The sequence below is a fragment of the Trichechus manatus genome, unplaced genomic scaffold, assembly GCF_000243295.1.
Source record: "Trichechus manatus latirostris isolate Lorelei unplaced genomic scaffold, TriManLat1.0 scaffold00030, whole genome shotgun sequence".
Lineage (NCBI taxonomy): Eukaryota > Metazoa > Chordata > Mammalia > Sirenia > Trichechidae > Trichechus > Trichechus manatus.
Window position 1 is genome coordinate 3,669,629 of NW_004443966.1, and position 13,382 is coordinate 3,683,010.

The window sequence follows — 13,382 nt, forward strand, 5'->3', positions numbered from 1 at the left end:
TGTATCACCATGCTGACAGTGATCACCACAATGCTGTATGTCACCATGCCAATAGTGATCACCACAACGCCTGTATCACCATGCTGACAGTGATCGCCACAACACCTATATCAGAATGCTGACAATGATCACCACAATGCTCCAGCAAGTTTGGACACTTACATTTCTCTCCCATTTCCAGACATCTTGAATCCCCCAAACGGGCTCTGGGCATTTAAAGCATTGTAACAATTGATCCTGGAAGAAAAGATAGTGTTGTGAGTTACTGTGAATTCTGCCTGCATAGAAATAACCCCACGAACAGGGTATTTCTTCTAAAAGTTTTATTTTTTAATTCCTTTTTACAGATGAAGATGTTGTAATTTAAAATTCCCTTTGATTTCCTGACCTAGCCAGGAAGGGGTGCATCCCTTGGGGTGAAGGCTAGCTGCCTTTGGTCATTCCCATCTTCCCAGGGGTGTTTGTTTATTTCACTCAGGCTCCAGAGAAGCATGAACACACTAACCACCAGTGGGCTACGTTCTGATGGGAATGACGCTGCCGCCTCTGGTCTTACCACACAGTCCCAGCTTGCATCGCAGACGACACTGTGAGGGCCTTGTTGATGTCATTGGTGAAGACAGCTGCGACCAGTCCAAAGTCTGAGTTATTGGCTCTTTCAATAACTTCATCCATTGTCTTAAACCTCAGAATTTCCTGAACAGGGCCAAAGATCTGCAAGAAAACAGTGACTGCTTCGCCATTCCTTTACCTGCTTTCACAATTTCAAAACAAGTTTACTCTGCCTTGATTATTTTAATGACATTTAAGTTGAGCAGTACAAAGCTGTAAACTATCCCATAGTTTCCCAGAATAAGATTACTCTAACTCGAACAGTTTGCTTAACACCCCTGCTCCCCAGCATCGCTTGATTCCCCCAGGTATACTGGAGTGCATTCTCTAGGTACAGAAGAGAAAGTGGCATCCTGCGGGATCCCCTGGGTGCTGTTCCAGGGCTGAGAACACTGACCTGGAACTGGACGACCTGCTCCCAGTCCCTCTCCTGCACAAACGTGAGTGCTCCTTCTCCTTCCCAGTTAACAGTCTAGTGACCCACATCTGGGGGAACTGAACTGCTGCCAGTGTATTACTGAGGCTCATGACTTGGCTATTACAATTGTTCTGTCGGCTAACAATAACTGCAGTCTAATGGTGTGTCACCCGGCCCCCATCTAGCTTGTATGCTTTTTTGTTGGATTTTTTCCTTGAGACTGGGATTTTCACAGCCATGCATGGTGCTATTACAGAGTGCATACGGAATACAAAGGCTGAAGCTCCATACTGTCTACTAGGAATGCTCTGGAAATCACCCCAAGAAAGACGGGGCTTTTGTAAGAACACCGCGCTTGATACCTCTTCTTTGGCAATCCGCATGTCGTCGGTGACGTCTGAGAACACCGTGGGCTCGATGAAGAAGCCTTTCCGGCCCAGCCCTTTGCCTCCACATTCCAGCTTGGCGCCCTCAGCTACACCACTCTGGATGAGCTCCAGGATCTTGTTGTACTGCTTCTTATCAATCTACAGAACAAACACCTGATGACTCCAGGTAAAACCTTCCATGAAGATAGAGACAAGCATGTTCTCAAGAATCCCTCAGTTACGATTTTTCAAAGATTCATTGGATCTGGTTAAATCATATGAAACTGCTGTTATTTAACATTCTGACCCACAAAAAATGGCAACTGCCTATGGTTCAACCCAATAGAGGAGCCTTGGTGGCACAGTGCTTAAAGCGCTCAGCAGCTAACTAAAAGGTTGGTAATTCGAGCCCACCAGTCGCTCCTCGGGAGAAAGATGTGGCAGTCGGCTTCAGTAAAGATTATAGCCTTGGAAACTCCATGGGGCAGTTCTACTCTGTCCTACAGGGTCGCTATGACTCAGAATTAACTTGATGGCAGTGGGTCTGGTTTCAATCTTACATAAGGAGGATTCCAAGAAATGCATCGCTCTGACGATATTGCAGAATCACAAGTACCAATGAAAGAGCAGAAGTTTCTAAGCGACGGGAACACTCGCTAATTATTATTCACTGCTTATATGGGGGAGACTTCCTCTATAGTCAAGTGAATAATTTCACAAGTTGTACTGATCATTAAAAAAATAAAAACAATAAATGAATTAACGTACTCTCTCTTTAGCTGGTGTAACACACCAAACCCTATTGGAGTATGTTTTTAAAGAAATTTTTATTACACTTTTACAGGGAAGGATTAAGTGTAAAGAGTGAGGGGGCTGGCTTCCTAGTCCACAAAATATGGTCAGTCTTACACGCTCCCAAAACTGACAGAGTCGTTACTCAGTTGTGGTAAAAGCATAAAAACCTACATCCACCTGAGTCTGAACTGCTTCTCTCACAGGGTCACCAACCACAGAGACGCCGTTCCTCACCACACACACCAGCTCTCTAGTGACTCAGGTGGGAGCTGGTGTGGACAGTCTTCGAAACATCCTTAGACTCTATCTACAGTTTGAAAGCAGAATTCCACTTGGAAATATGGCCTGATGATAATGGAGAACTGCAGAGCTAAAGAGTGGCTGCTCAGACGGGACTTCTGTGCCTCTCCCCACCCCACCAGTATGCGAAGCGCTGAGAGTGGGGACAGCCGTAAGGCAAAGGGACAGTTACTGGGTCACTCATTTCCCACACGGTTATAAGCTACAAGTGATTTCCCCACATGAGGTCAGGTGGGTGGGAAGGAGAGATCCTCACCCTCCTTGTCTCTAAGTTCAGTGGCTAGAAGACTGGGCTATAATGTAATGCTCCATCTTGTCATGCCCGGGTCTTTCCTTCGAGCCACGAAACTCCAACTTACCCCAGAAGTTCAGAATATCTTTAAGGCAGCCCTATAACCTCTAGGTTTTTTGGAGGTATACTTTCGAAAGGGAAGAAGAGTAAGAAATAGACAGTCCTCACTGGCTTCGTTTCCAGCCCTCACGTCATAGACAAGGTGGAGGAGTAAGGAGGCACTGGGAAAGGGAATAGGGTGGAGTGTCCAGTTTGTGCTAGCTAGGGACTGAGTAAAGAAAGAACAGCCTACGACTCCTCTACCTGGGGTCCCTGCTCAGTGGTGGGGTCAAAGGGACTGCCCACTGTGCGCCTCTTGGCCCGCTCCACGCTTCTCCTGACGAACTCCTCGTAGATGGGCTCTTCCACAAAGATGCGGGAGCCCGCGGTGCAGCACTGGCCTTGGTTGAAGAACACACCCTGGTGAGCCTGCTCCACGGCATAGTCCACTGCAAGAAGAAACAGCCAAGCTCCCAACACTGCATCCCCCCCACGGAAGCCTGCACAGCCGCACCCCCACCCGCCCCTCCAGCCTTGCGCTCACCACAGAGCACAACGCAAGGAAAAGCCAAACGCCACTTGTCATCCAGTCCACTCTGACAGCGACAACCACTGGGTGGAAAATGCAGCTTAGTTTCAGTTCTAACTAGACCCTGACATTACTTGCTATGTGGACTTGGATAACTTCACTTCTTTGAGTCTCTTTTCTCTTCTGTAAAAGGAAAGACTGGATCAGATGATCTGTAACAGGAGTCTCCACTTCCAACGTGCAAAGGAAAGAGGCAGCTCATGGAAAGGTGTGAACTGAGCCATGTGGTAAAACCCCCTTGTGGAGACTAACAAGGGAAGCCACTACTGCAGTTGGCTGATGCCAAGCACGATTATAAACCCAGAGTTGATAATCTTTCCATTTTTAAGAAAGAACAGAAATCAGTATTTTTAATGTACAGTTTCTGTTTTTTTGTTTAAAAAAAAAAAAACTACAACACTGTGTAGGTCAAACAAGACATGTCTCTATCCTACATCTGGCCTGCGGACTGACAGTTTTCAACCCTAATCTACAGGCCCTTCAATGTTTAATCAGCATTCTGGTGAATTAAAGTGTATCAGTGATGGATCTTCTTTGAGGGCACCAATTTTTTCCATTGGAACGGGACTGTGTAAGAGAACATGACAACTATTTCGTTTGCATCCCTCATGCTTTATACTTGGTGACAATAATAAATCCGACGTGTCCTAGTTGCTAAATGACGGCTGAACAGACACGAACAAATCAGTGTTACAATGTCAATGCGCACCCACTCCTCAGGAGGAATTCGTGTAAATTCCGAGGCCCTCGGCAGTGAGAAGCAGGCGGAAGCTGAACTCTGCCAAGGCCAAGCTCAGGCTGCAATTCAGACAATCTGGTTTCTGTTTCCTGATCTGGGAAATTGGGATAGCAGCTCTGCCTGGCAGGATGTGAGGATGAAAAAGAGTGACTGAAGGACATTTAGAATTTCATTCCCCGGAGAGCTTTTAAAAACAGAACGTCCACACCTGTGCAGAATGGACCAGGTGGCATCCTGCCTGCAGACACAGGGTTAAGTAGGCTGCTGTTGTACGCCTCCCTGAAGTCCTGCTGCCGAGGCAGAATCACCTCTGAGGTGTGTTCACAGAGAACTGACCAGAAGGTGCTGTCATCCTAACTGCAAGTCAAGGGGAGCAGCAGAAAGGTGCCGGGATGGTTAAACAGAGAAGGGGCTGTGGGTCTGGGAGAATACCGGCAGTACTACTAAACGGGGCTTTATTTTTAGTAATCTACAAAGACACCAGGCACAGCTGACAAGTTTCCGATTTCTTAAAACTGGGCAGAGAGACTGGATTTCAGGTGTTCAGAAGGCTGAGACCCTTGCTTTGTCCATTATGCAAACTGACCAGGCCTTTGCCTCCTATATACCCTTCTCAGCATCACACAGTCAAAGGGCTGGAAGAATCCAGAAAACAAACTCTCTGTTCATTTGTTAATCGATACTTGTTCTCCCCCCAGTATTGAACCATTTTCTTCTTGGAAGCAAGGAGGGCCCACGGAAGCAAGATTCAGTTCTTCTTGAATGCCCCTTCGCTTCAAAGACATTTTTCTTAGTGTCCTATCAAATGTGGAGATACAAAGTCGGCACCAAAGTGTAGTTCGGTAGGGACATGTCTGGGATCTGTGGGTGACTTACAATCAGCATCTGCAAAAATAATATTGGGACTTTTCCCTCCAAGTTCCAGGGTTACTCTCTTCAGATTACTTCTTCCAGCTGCTTCTTGGATAAGCTTTCCAACCTGAAAGAAAGAAATGGAGAGAGGCGTCACACACCTTGCGGTCCAGACCGTCAGCAGCTGGCTCTGGGCAACAAAGGGATGTGCAGTAACGGGTCCTGCAAGGTGAACTCACCCACGGAATAACAGGGACAGTTCACCGTGGTGAGCCTGCCTGCCCACGACGTGAGTCGGCTGGGAAGCAGTTTAAAGAGTGCTGAAGTGACTTAGAACACTGCTTTACTTTCATGATGGAGGGAGCCAGCAAAAGGGGGTTAAAGCTGGAACTGTAATCACTGAGAGAGTTCTCTGAAGACAGCTGGCAGGCCAAATGTAGCAGATGCCATCACTGCACTGTGGCCTAGCCTCCAGAAAAAGCCAAACTGGCTCTGCTTCAAAGGAATGATGATTGTAAAACAGATTGTTCCAGAATCTCTCAAAATGCCAGGTATGACTTTTATCACATGGTCTCACGTGCCTCTGCCTAGGGTTACAGTAAAAGGATTCCAGATGGCCGAGGATCTGTCTTTACTGGTGTATTTTGCAAATGTCTATTTACCTAGAATCCAAACAAACAATATGCTGAGTTTGGGGAAAGCATTTACCATTAAGTAGACTTGTATTTCCAATGAAACTGAAACTGTCAGAATGGAGACAGGGATCCCCCGCTGAAGGCGGAGCCCCCCAGTTGAAGGCGGAGCCTCCCCCCACTGTAGGCGGAGCTCCCCCACTGAAGGCGGAGCCACCCCACTGAAGGCGGAGCCACCCCGCTGAAGGCGGAGCCACCCCATTGAAGGCGGAGCCACCCCGTTGAAGGCAGAGCCTCCCTGCTGAAGGCGGAGCCACCCCGCTGAGGGTGGAGCTCCCCCGTTGAAGGCAGGGCTCCCCCGCTGAAGGCAGAGCTCACTGCCTCAGTCGCTGGGAGTGCTGTCAGGAGACAGCCTCCAGCCTCAGCTCCTTCTGAGTCTGCCTCAGCTGAAGAGAGCTGCCTAGCCCAAGGGGGTTTCCTCTCGCAGGTGGTCCCATCCAGGGACTGAAGTGGCAGGGGCATAAAGCCCACCCTTTGAGCCAGCCACAGGACAACTCTGAGGTGCCACATGCTCCCCCGCACCCCGTGGGCTGGCTGAGGCTCTGTTGGGCCACACTGCAGTCAGCCTTCCCCTTTGCCCCATCCCCATCAGCAGGGATTCCTGACACACGTCCTGCGTGTCAAAGTCCATCTCAGTGACTGCTTCCAGAGACCCCAACCTGTAACAGCGCTGCTCGACTGGAGAGGAGAGGTCATTTTATGGAAAATATTGAGCCACCGTGTAGGCATGTTGATCACACTGAGATGGAAAATGTTACTTACACCTGAGATTCTACGGGAAACTTAAGTACCTAAAAAGCCTGGAGAAGAGAAATCCTAAGTTTACGTCTGATTTCCACTGGGCCCCTGATGTCCTCAAGCAGGGCTGAAGACTCCTCACGTACGCATGGGTAAGGCTGCCTGGACTTTTTTACTGGTCCTGTCACTTAACTTCTCTGAGCCCTGGCTAGCCTCCTCTGTACAATGGGGAGAAAAACAGTACCTATCTCAGAAGTTAGCGATCCTGAGGAATAAGTGACTTCACATTTATGGCACTTAGAATCCACCCTGGCACATAGTGCCGTTACGTGTTAACCATAAACAGGTGTGAAAAGCTAAGGACCCTTTCTTCTTCCATGTCCGATTGAGAAAAATTCATGTGACTGAAGGGAGAGACACTGTTAGATCTTCCAAAGTAGAAAGCGCTCAAGAAAACACTGGGGAGACACCCCACTTCCCTCGGGCGCCAATACTACTCGTTGACTCAGTTAGATACTTCTGCGTTTTCATGGTTACTCTGCCTCACTGCAGAAACAGTCTGAGACAGCTATGTTGTTAAGTTGCTGTCCAGTCAATTCCGACGCATGGTGACCCCATGTGTGCAGAGTAGAGCTGCTCCATAGGGTTTTCAAGGCTGTGATCTTTCGGAAGCAGATATCGGGCCTGTCTTCTGTGATGCCTCTGGGTAGGTTCAAACCGCCAACCTTCTGGCTAGTAGTCAAACACTTAGCTGTGCCAACCAGGGAACTCTTGAGGCAGCTATATGTATCTACTGAGGCTGTTTTAGGAAACAGACCCTCATTCTGAGCAAACCTAACCTTGGAAAAAATTGATGTCTCTTAAAGAGGCAGAATTAAGAGTTCATGTTGTAGAACAGTGTTACCCACCCAGGTTTGAGGGAACCCTCCCATCCGGCCCTGAGAGATGAACGGGAATACTTCAGCCCACAGCCAGGCTCCTCCCTCCCTGCCCCTGCAGTCCGGATCTCTTCTACCTCAACGGAAACTCCCCAGGGAGACTGTGGGCTCAGTGAAGGACCTGGTGTCAGGCCGGGGGAAGGAAATACATGTTCACAAAGGGAAGAAGTATCTGGTCCTCTGTTCTGGCAAGAGAACAGGAGTTAGGTGAAAAATACGGCTGGAGCTGGGACCCCTGCTAAAGAGAGGAACCCACCCAGAAGGGCAATTCTGGAAACATTGACACATCGACTTAATGCTGGCCCCAGTCACCTGTGACTGCCGGCTTTTCTGAGGACCTGTAGTGTGGCCGGCTTTCTGTGCCTCGGGGAAGTCCACATTAATAGATGGGGACACACTTTAAAGTCCAAGAAGATAAACAGACAAGTATTTTCTCAAACAAGCCAATCACTGGAATTCAGGAACATACTATTAATCCTAAGAAAAGCTAACGTTTATTGAGTCAGTTTGTGTCAGATCTGTCTGCATTAACTCGTTTAACCCTCTCAAAAACCCTATAAAGTAGGTACCACCTTATTCTAAAGACGAGCAGACTTAATTAGAAGTTAAGGAACGTTACCAGGTTGGCCAGCTAGTTATTGACAGAGGCTGTTGGACTCCATGCACGCTGACTCCAGGGCCCAAGCCCCAAATCACCCGCCTACTTCCTCTCCTTCCCCACAGTGTTCTGTCCTCCCTTCTGCCTCCTCTCTGCATTCACTGAGCACCTGGCATCACAACCCTATCCCGGAACTCCAAACTGATGTCAGAGAGAGCAGGAGTATGACTTCTTGTAGGCCCCAATAATTTCACCAATCATCAGTGACAAAATGTACATTTGCTTTCAGGGTTACATTTTAACAACAAATAAAGCCAGGGGAAATCCAGGGACTTACACACAGGACGAGGTTGTGGTGAAGAGCAGGCCGACGTCTGTTAGCCCCACCCCCGACAGCCATCACACCACCGCTACGAGTGGGTTCTTTCTGCCCCTCGAACGTGATCCAGTGATTACCTTCACGGCTACAGTATCCAAAAGCCCTGCTCAGCCTGTGGTCGTCAGAGGAGGATACTAAGAACATTTTTTCCCATGTCGATGCTTTGCCAGCCTTTCCTTAAAAACCAAGTTCCTGTAAACACTGCTGGGCAAATCTCATGGGTCATGCCTTTCCTCTTCATCTTGGGAAGAAGGTCAAGTCCCAGCCGAGCCTCAAGGAGAATGGGACAGGTAGTCCCTGGGCAAACCGCTTCTCTTTCGAGAGGCCAGAGGAGGCTCCTGAGAAGCGCAGGTTTTCACCAATTACCCCCACTCAACACAAATTCAGTTCTCTTCCTATGTGCCAGGTGTGACGTTGGGCATAGTCTCTTCCTGACAAGGAACCCACAGCTATAAGGACCTCCACATGACCTAGCAGGTGCCCAATAAATGCGGCGTGGCAGTCCCCTAGAGAAAAGCCTGGATCTAATTTAATATGAGATGTAAACAGATTAAATTATGGTTCTGCAGTACTTTGTTGTAACCCAGAGTCAGCTCACTGTGGTCCCTTCACCCAGCACTGGGGTAGAATGGAACAAGCTTCATCAGTGAGAGGCTCAGGCATCATGTGCATTCCCACGATATGCTCAGGTTCCAGGCCAGAGTCTCTCTGGAGAATATATTACCACTCACGAATTTCCCTGCGGAGCTGAGCAAGGTTGAGCGACCCCAAACTGGAGTCGCTCCTCATTATCACTATCATGAGGGGGAAGGAAGTGGAGGAAAGAGACCGTATGCAACAGGTCTGCAAATGCAATCCCAAAGTGGGGGACTCTTGATAGGGAGAAGCAATATGTTTAAAAACAGAGTTCAAGTGAGAGCCGGCTCCATGTCTACTTACAAAGTATCACAGGTCTATGCAAATCAAGCTAAAATATTCCTTGCACACACCCCATGCAAGTTTCCAAAATCAAAATATATGCAATTAGAAAGTCTAAGAAATAATCAGTCAGAGACAGAAGACAAAGGTCCAGCCCTTCCGTGATGGCAAAGCAGAGTTCCTCTGGGATGAGTGCGACACCAGTCATATTTAACCCTTCCCTACACGATGAGAAGGTGGAAATGAGGTAACCAGGGTACGTGATGCACATGTCTTCTGAGTGGTTCAAGGCAAGTCAACAGGGATGGACTTTTGGAAACTAAGCCCTATTCTGACAAAACAGGCAATTTATACAACAGATAAACATACAGCTCAAGAAATGAAATCCTATACATGATGAGAATACTGTGTATGATGTAGATACAGATTAAACAGGATAAAGGCATAGAGACCAAATTTTGAGTTCCCCACCAGTCATCTATTGTTCCAATCGGAAAAGACTTCACAGTGTACTCGTTATGCCTCCAGCCCTATAGCTGAGCACCAGCTAATTATAACCTTACTCAGGTTGATGGGCTACAGTCTGGCCCACGGGGTCAGAAGACGCAGGCACTCCACATTCTGCCTGGGCAACTAACGAACCGCCAACTCCACTTCCTCAGGTCTCAGTTTTTTTATCTGTCCATTGAAGGCACAGGCCAAGCGGAGAATCTGTTCCTGGTACTCCAGCTAATGGGACGAGTTCAGACAGACAGAACTCTTGGGGCCCCTGCTCGTTCTGAGAATCTGTCCACGATCCTTCTGTGTTCTTCCTGCCTTATAAAGCAGAAGCAGCTTTTCCCAAGAGCACCACAGCTGCTCTGAATGGTAAAAAAAAAAAAAAAAAAAAAAGCGAACACCTGACCTTTTTTAGTTTCCTGCGCGGAGCTCATTATGAAAGAGTAAGTGACGGCGTCCCTATCATGTGGTTTCCTGACTCTGCACTCCCTGCAGTCTCTCAGCTGCATCTGTGTACCCCAAACAGGCCAGGGCGGTGAACTGGGGGCTCCCCCACACATAGCAGAACTGGGCTAACTCTCAGTGGGAATGTTGGCACAGATCAGCTGTGACTCCCGTGCTCGTTCTGAATAGGCTTCAAGATTGATATCAGGAGTATCCCTGGAAAAGCTGCACCGAACCATGCTCAAGGCAATGCAGCAGCATAGGGAAATGCAATTCGGTGCTTCGCAATAAAAATAATGTGTTATACAGGACAAAAAAGAACACAAAAAGCTTTTCATGTCATCTCTATTCAAAGCAGTAGCTCCTTGAACACAGTTATAAAGTTGGGTAAATGTTTTCCTTTTATTAATTCATTACCCATATTAGTGTGGATGCCTTCTCAGAGACAGACTATCTTTTTAAAAACAGAAAAATAAATCTCTAGTAGAGATCTCAGTAAAGCAGTGGAACATGCCTGCAGTATATTTTCATCTCTTAAACCCCAAACAGACTAGTTCTATGCTTCTTCCCTCCTTTCTTAATTTTCACGGTTGTGTTTCCTGGTTCCAACTATGACGGAAATGGAAATGCCAAAAACGTGTGTAACTGGATGTTTCCTGTCTTTCTGAAATATCCAGAAACAACAGGCCACATCAGAAAACAACAGGACCAAGGAATCTAAAGCAGTTTCTTTAAGTGGTAACAGCTATTTCCAACTTGACTGGTGAAATTCAGATTACCCAAACCAATATGGTCACACACTATGTTTCCCGCCTTCTTTCCTGACGTTCCCACCACCGCACAGCCATCACTCCAGCCACACAAAACCACCTAACTGTCAAGTCGATTCTGACTCACAGAGACCATGTAGGACAGAGCAGAACTGCCCCACCGCGTTTCCGAGGAGCCGCTGGTGGATTCCAACTGCCGAACCTTTTGGTTAGCGGCCAAGCTCTTACCACTATGTCACCAGGGCTTCACAAAACCACTCACCCTTCCTGAAACATGCCTGTGTCTTTGCATACACAGTTCCCTCTGCCTGGAATGCCATTCCTCCTCTTGCTTACTTGATGAACTCGTTTCTCCAGACCTCACTCTCTGCCACCTCCTCTGAGAAGTTAGTCTTCCTGACCCACCTGCCCCCAGGCCGTGGTGCGCCTCCTTCTCTGATCCCGGGGAAGTTTTTACAGAACCCTGCGCCAGACTTGTCTGATAGCTGTTCTCCCCAGTAGGCTGAATCTGAGAGGGCAGAGGCTCTATCCTGTTCATACACAGAGATCTTCACTAACATTGCCAGACGGAGACCACCAGGTTTTAGGCAAGAGCTGAGAGGGACGTGGGAGCCCTACGTCCAAGGCCTGGCTTGGCCCAGCTAGCAAAGGGACCTTGGACTTCCCTTACCGTCTCTGGCTGTAATTTCCTCATCTTTAAGGAAAGGATGGCTGTGGTGGTTCTGGCACCGGCGCACGTTAGAATTCCTGGGGTGCTTAACAGTTTTTCTCTGTCCAGGCCCTACCCCCAGAGCCACTGATTATCTAGTCTGGGGTGGGGAATAGGCATGAGTAGTTTTTAAAGTTCCCGAGAATATTCTAATGTGCTGATAGGGTTAAGAACCATGGGATTAAATAACCTTTAAAGACATTTCTCTTATACTTGTATCTTTAATCTTTCCTCATTGACTCTATTTTCCAACTGTTCAACATCATTTATCGGGTACCTATTGTGTGCTGGAGGAGCCCTGGTGGCACAGTGGTTAAATGCTCGGCCGCTAACTAAAAGGTCGGTGGTTTGAACCCACCAGTCGCTCTGTGGGAGAAAGATGTGGCAGTCTGCTCCCGTAAAGATTACGGCCTTGGAAACGCTATGGGGCAGTTCTACTCTGTCCTATAGGGGCGCTAGGAGTCGGAATTGACTCGACAGCAGTGGGTTTGGGTTTTTTTTTGGTTTATTCTGTGCTACTTGTTCGCACAAACGTTATTTTATTTACTCTTCAAAACAATCATGTGAAGCAAGAATTATTACCCATTTTATGGTTGGAAAAAAAATAACATGACTCAGGGGTCAAGAGATGACTTGCTGACAGGTCCCACTGAACGGCAGTGGCCGGGACTGAACAGAACACTGACCCTAAGCCAAGGGCTCTCCTCACTCCACCCCGAGGCTCTCTGTGGCTGGCGCCCCTCTTCTACAAGCTCCCCTCCCCATCTGTGGGTAGTAAGGCTCTGGCAGTTATACCCTCTATCCACCTCTAACAGATATTCTAGAACAATCTATCCATAACTGACAGATATTCTAGAACAATCTACCCATGACTGACAGCTATTCTACAACCAACAACAGTCACACATGCTCTCTATCCACAACAGATATTCTAGAGCAATTCATCCACATCTGACAGATTTTCTAGAATAATCTACCCACAACTGACGTATTCTACAACCAACAACAGTCACACATGCTCTCTATCCACAACAGATATTCTAGAGTAATCTATCCACAACTGACAGATTGTCTAGAACAACCTGTCCACAACAAATATTCTAGAACAACCTATCCACAACTGACAGATATTCTAAAACAATCTGTCCACAACTAACAGATATTCTTGAACAGCCTATCCACAACTGACAGCTATTCTAGAACAATCTATCTACAACTAACAGATATTCTAGAACAACCTATCCACATCTAACAGATATTCTAGAACAATCTGTCCACAGCTGACAGGTATTCTAGAACAACCTATCCACAACTAACAAATATTCTAGAACAACCTATCCACAACTGACAAATTCTAGAACAATCTGTCCACAACTAACAGGCATTCTAGAACAGCCTATCCACAACTGACAGATATTCTAGAACAACCTGTCTACAACAGATATTCTAGGACAACCTATCCACAACAGATATTCTAGAACAATCTATCCACAACTGACACATATTCCAGAACAATCTGTCCACAACTAACAGATATTCTAGAACAGCCTATCCACAACTGACAGATATTCTAGAAAAATCTACCCACAACTGACACATATTCCAGAACAATCTATCCACAACTGACAGATATTCTAGAACAATCTATCCACAACTGACACACATTCCAGAACAATCTATCCACAACTGACAGA

General features: G+C 47.2%; 1 protein-coding gene across 3 annotated transcripts in view; it reads right to left on the minus strand.

Moving 5' to 3' along the window:
• ALDH1A2 (aldehyde dehydrogenase 1 family member A2) overlaps positions 1 to 13,382 on the minus strand; it is a 94,472-nt gene that overhangs the window by 7,034 nt on the left and 74,056 nt on the right. For all 3 annotated transcript variants that reach the window (XM_004374607.1, XM_004374608.1, XM_023729672.1), the window contains 5 exons: positions 5,029 to 5,131; positions 3,089 to 3,273; positions 1,393 to 1,557; positions 557 to 714; positions 163 to 237 (listed from right to left, as the gene is read on the minus strand). In XM_004374607.1, the coding sequence (XP_004374664.1) occupies positions 163 to 237; positions 557 to 714; positions 1,393 to 1,557; positions 3,089 to 3,273; positions 5,029 to 5,131 (686 nt within the window). The remainder of the gene's footprint in view (positions 1 to 162; positions 238 to 556; positions 715 to 1,392; positions 1,558 to 3,088; positions 3,274 to 5,028; positions 5,132 to 13,382) is intronic.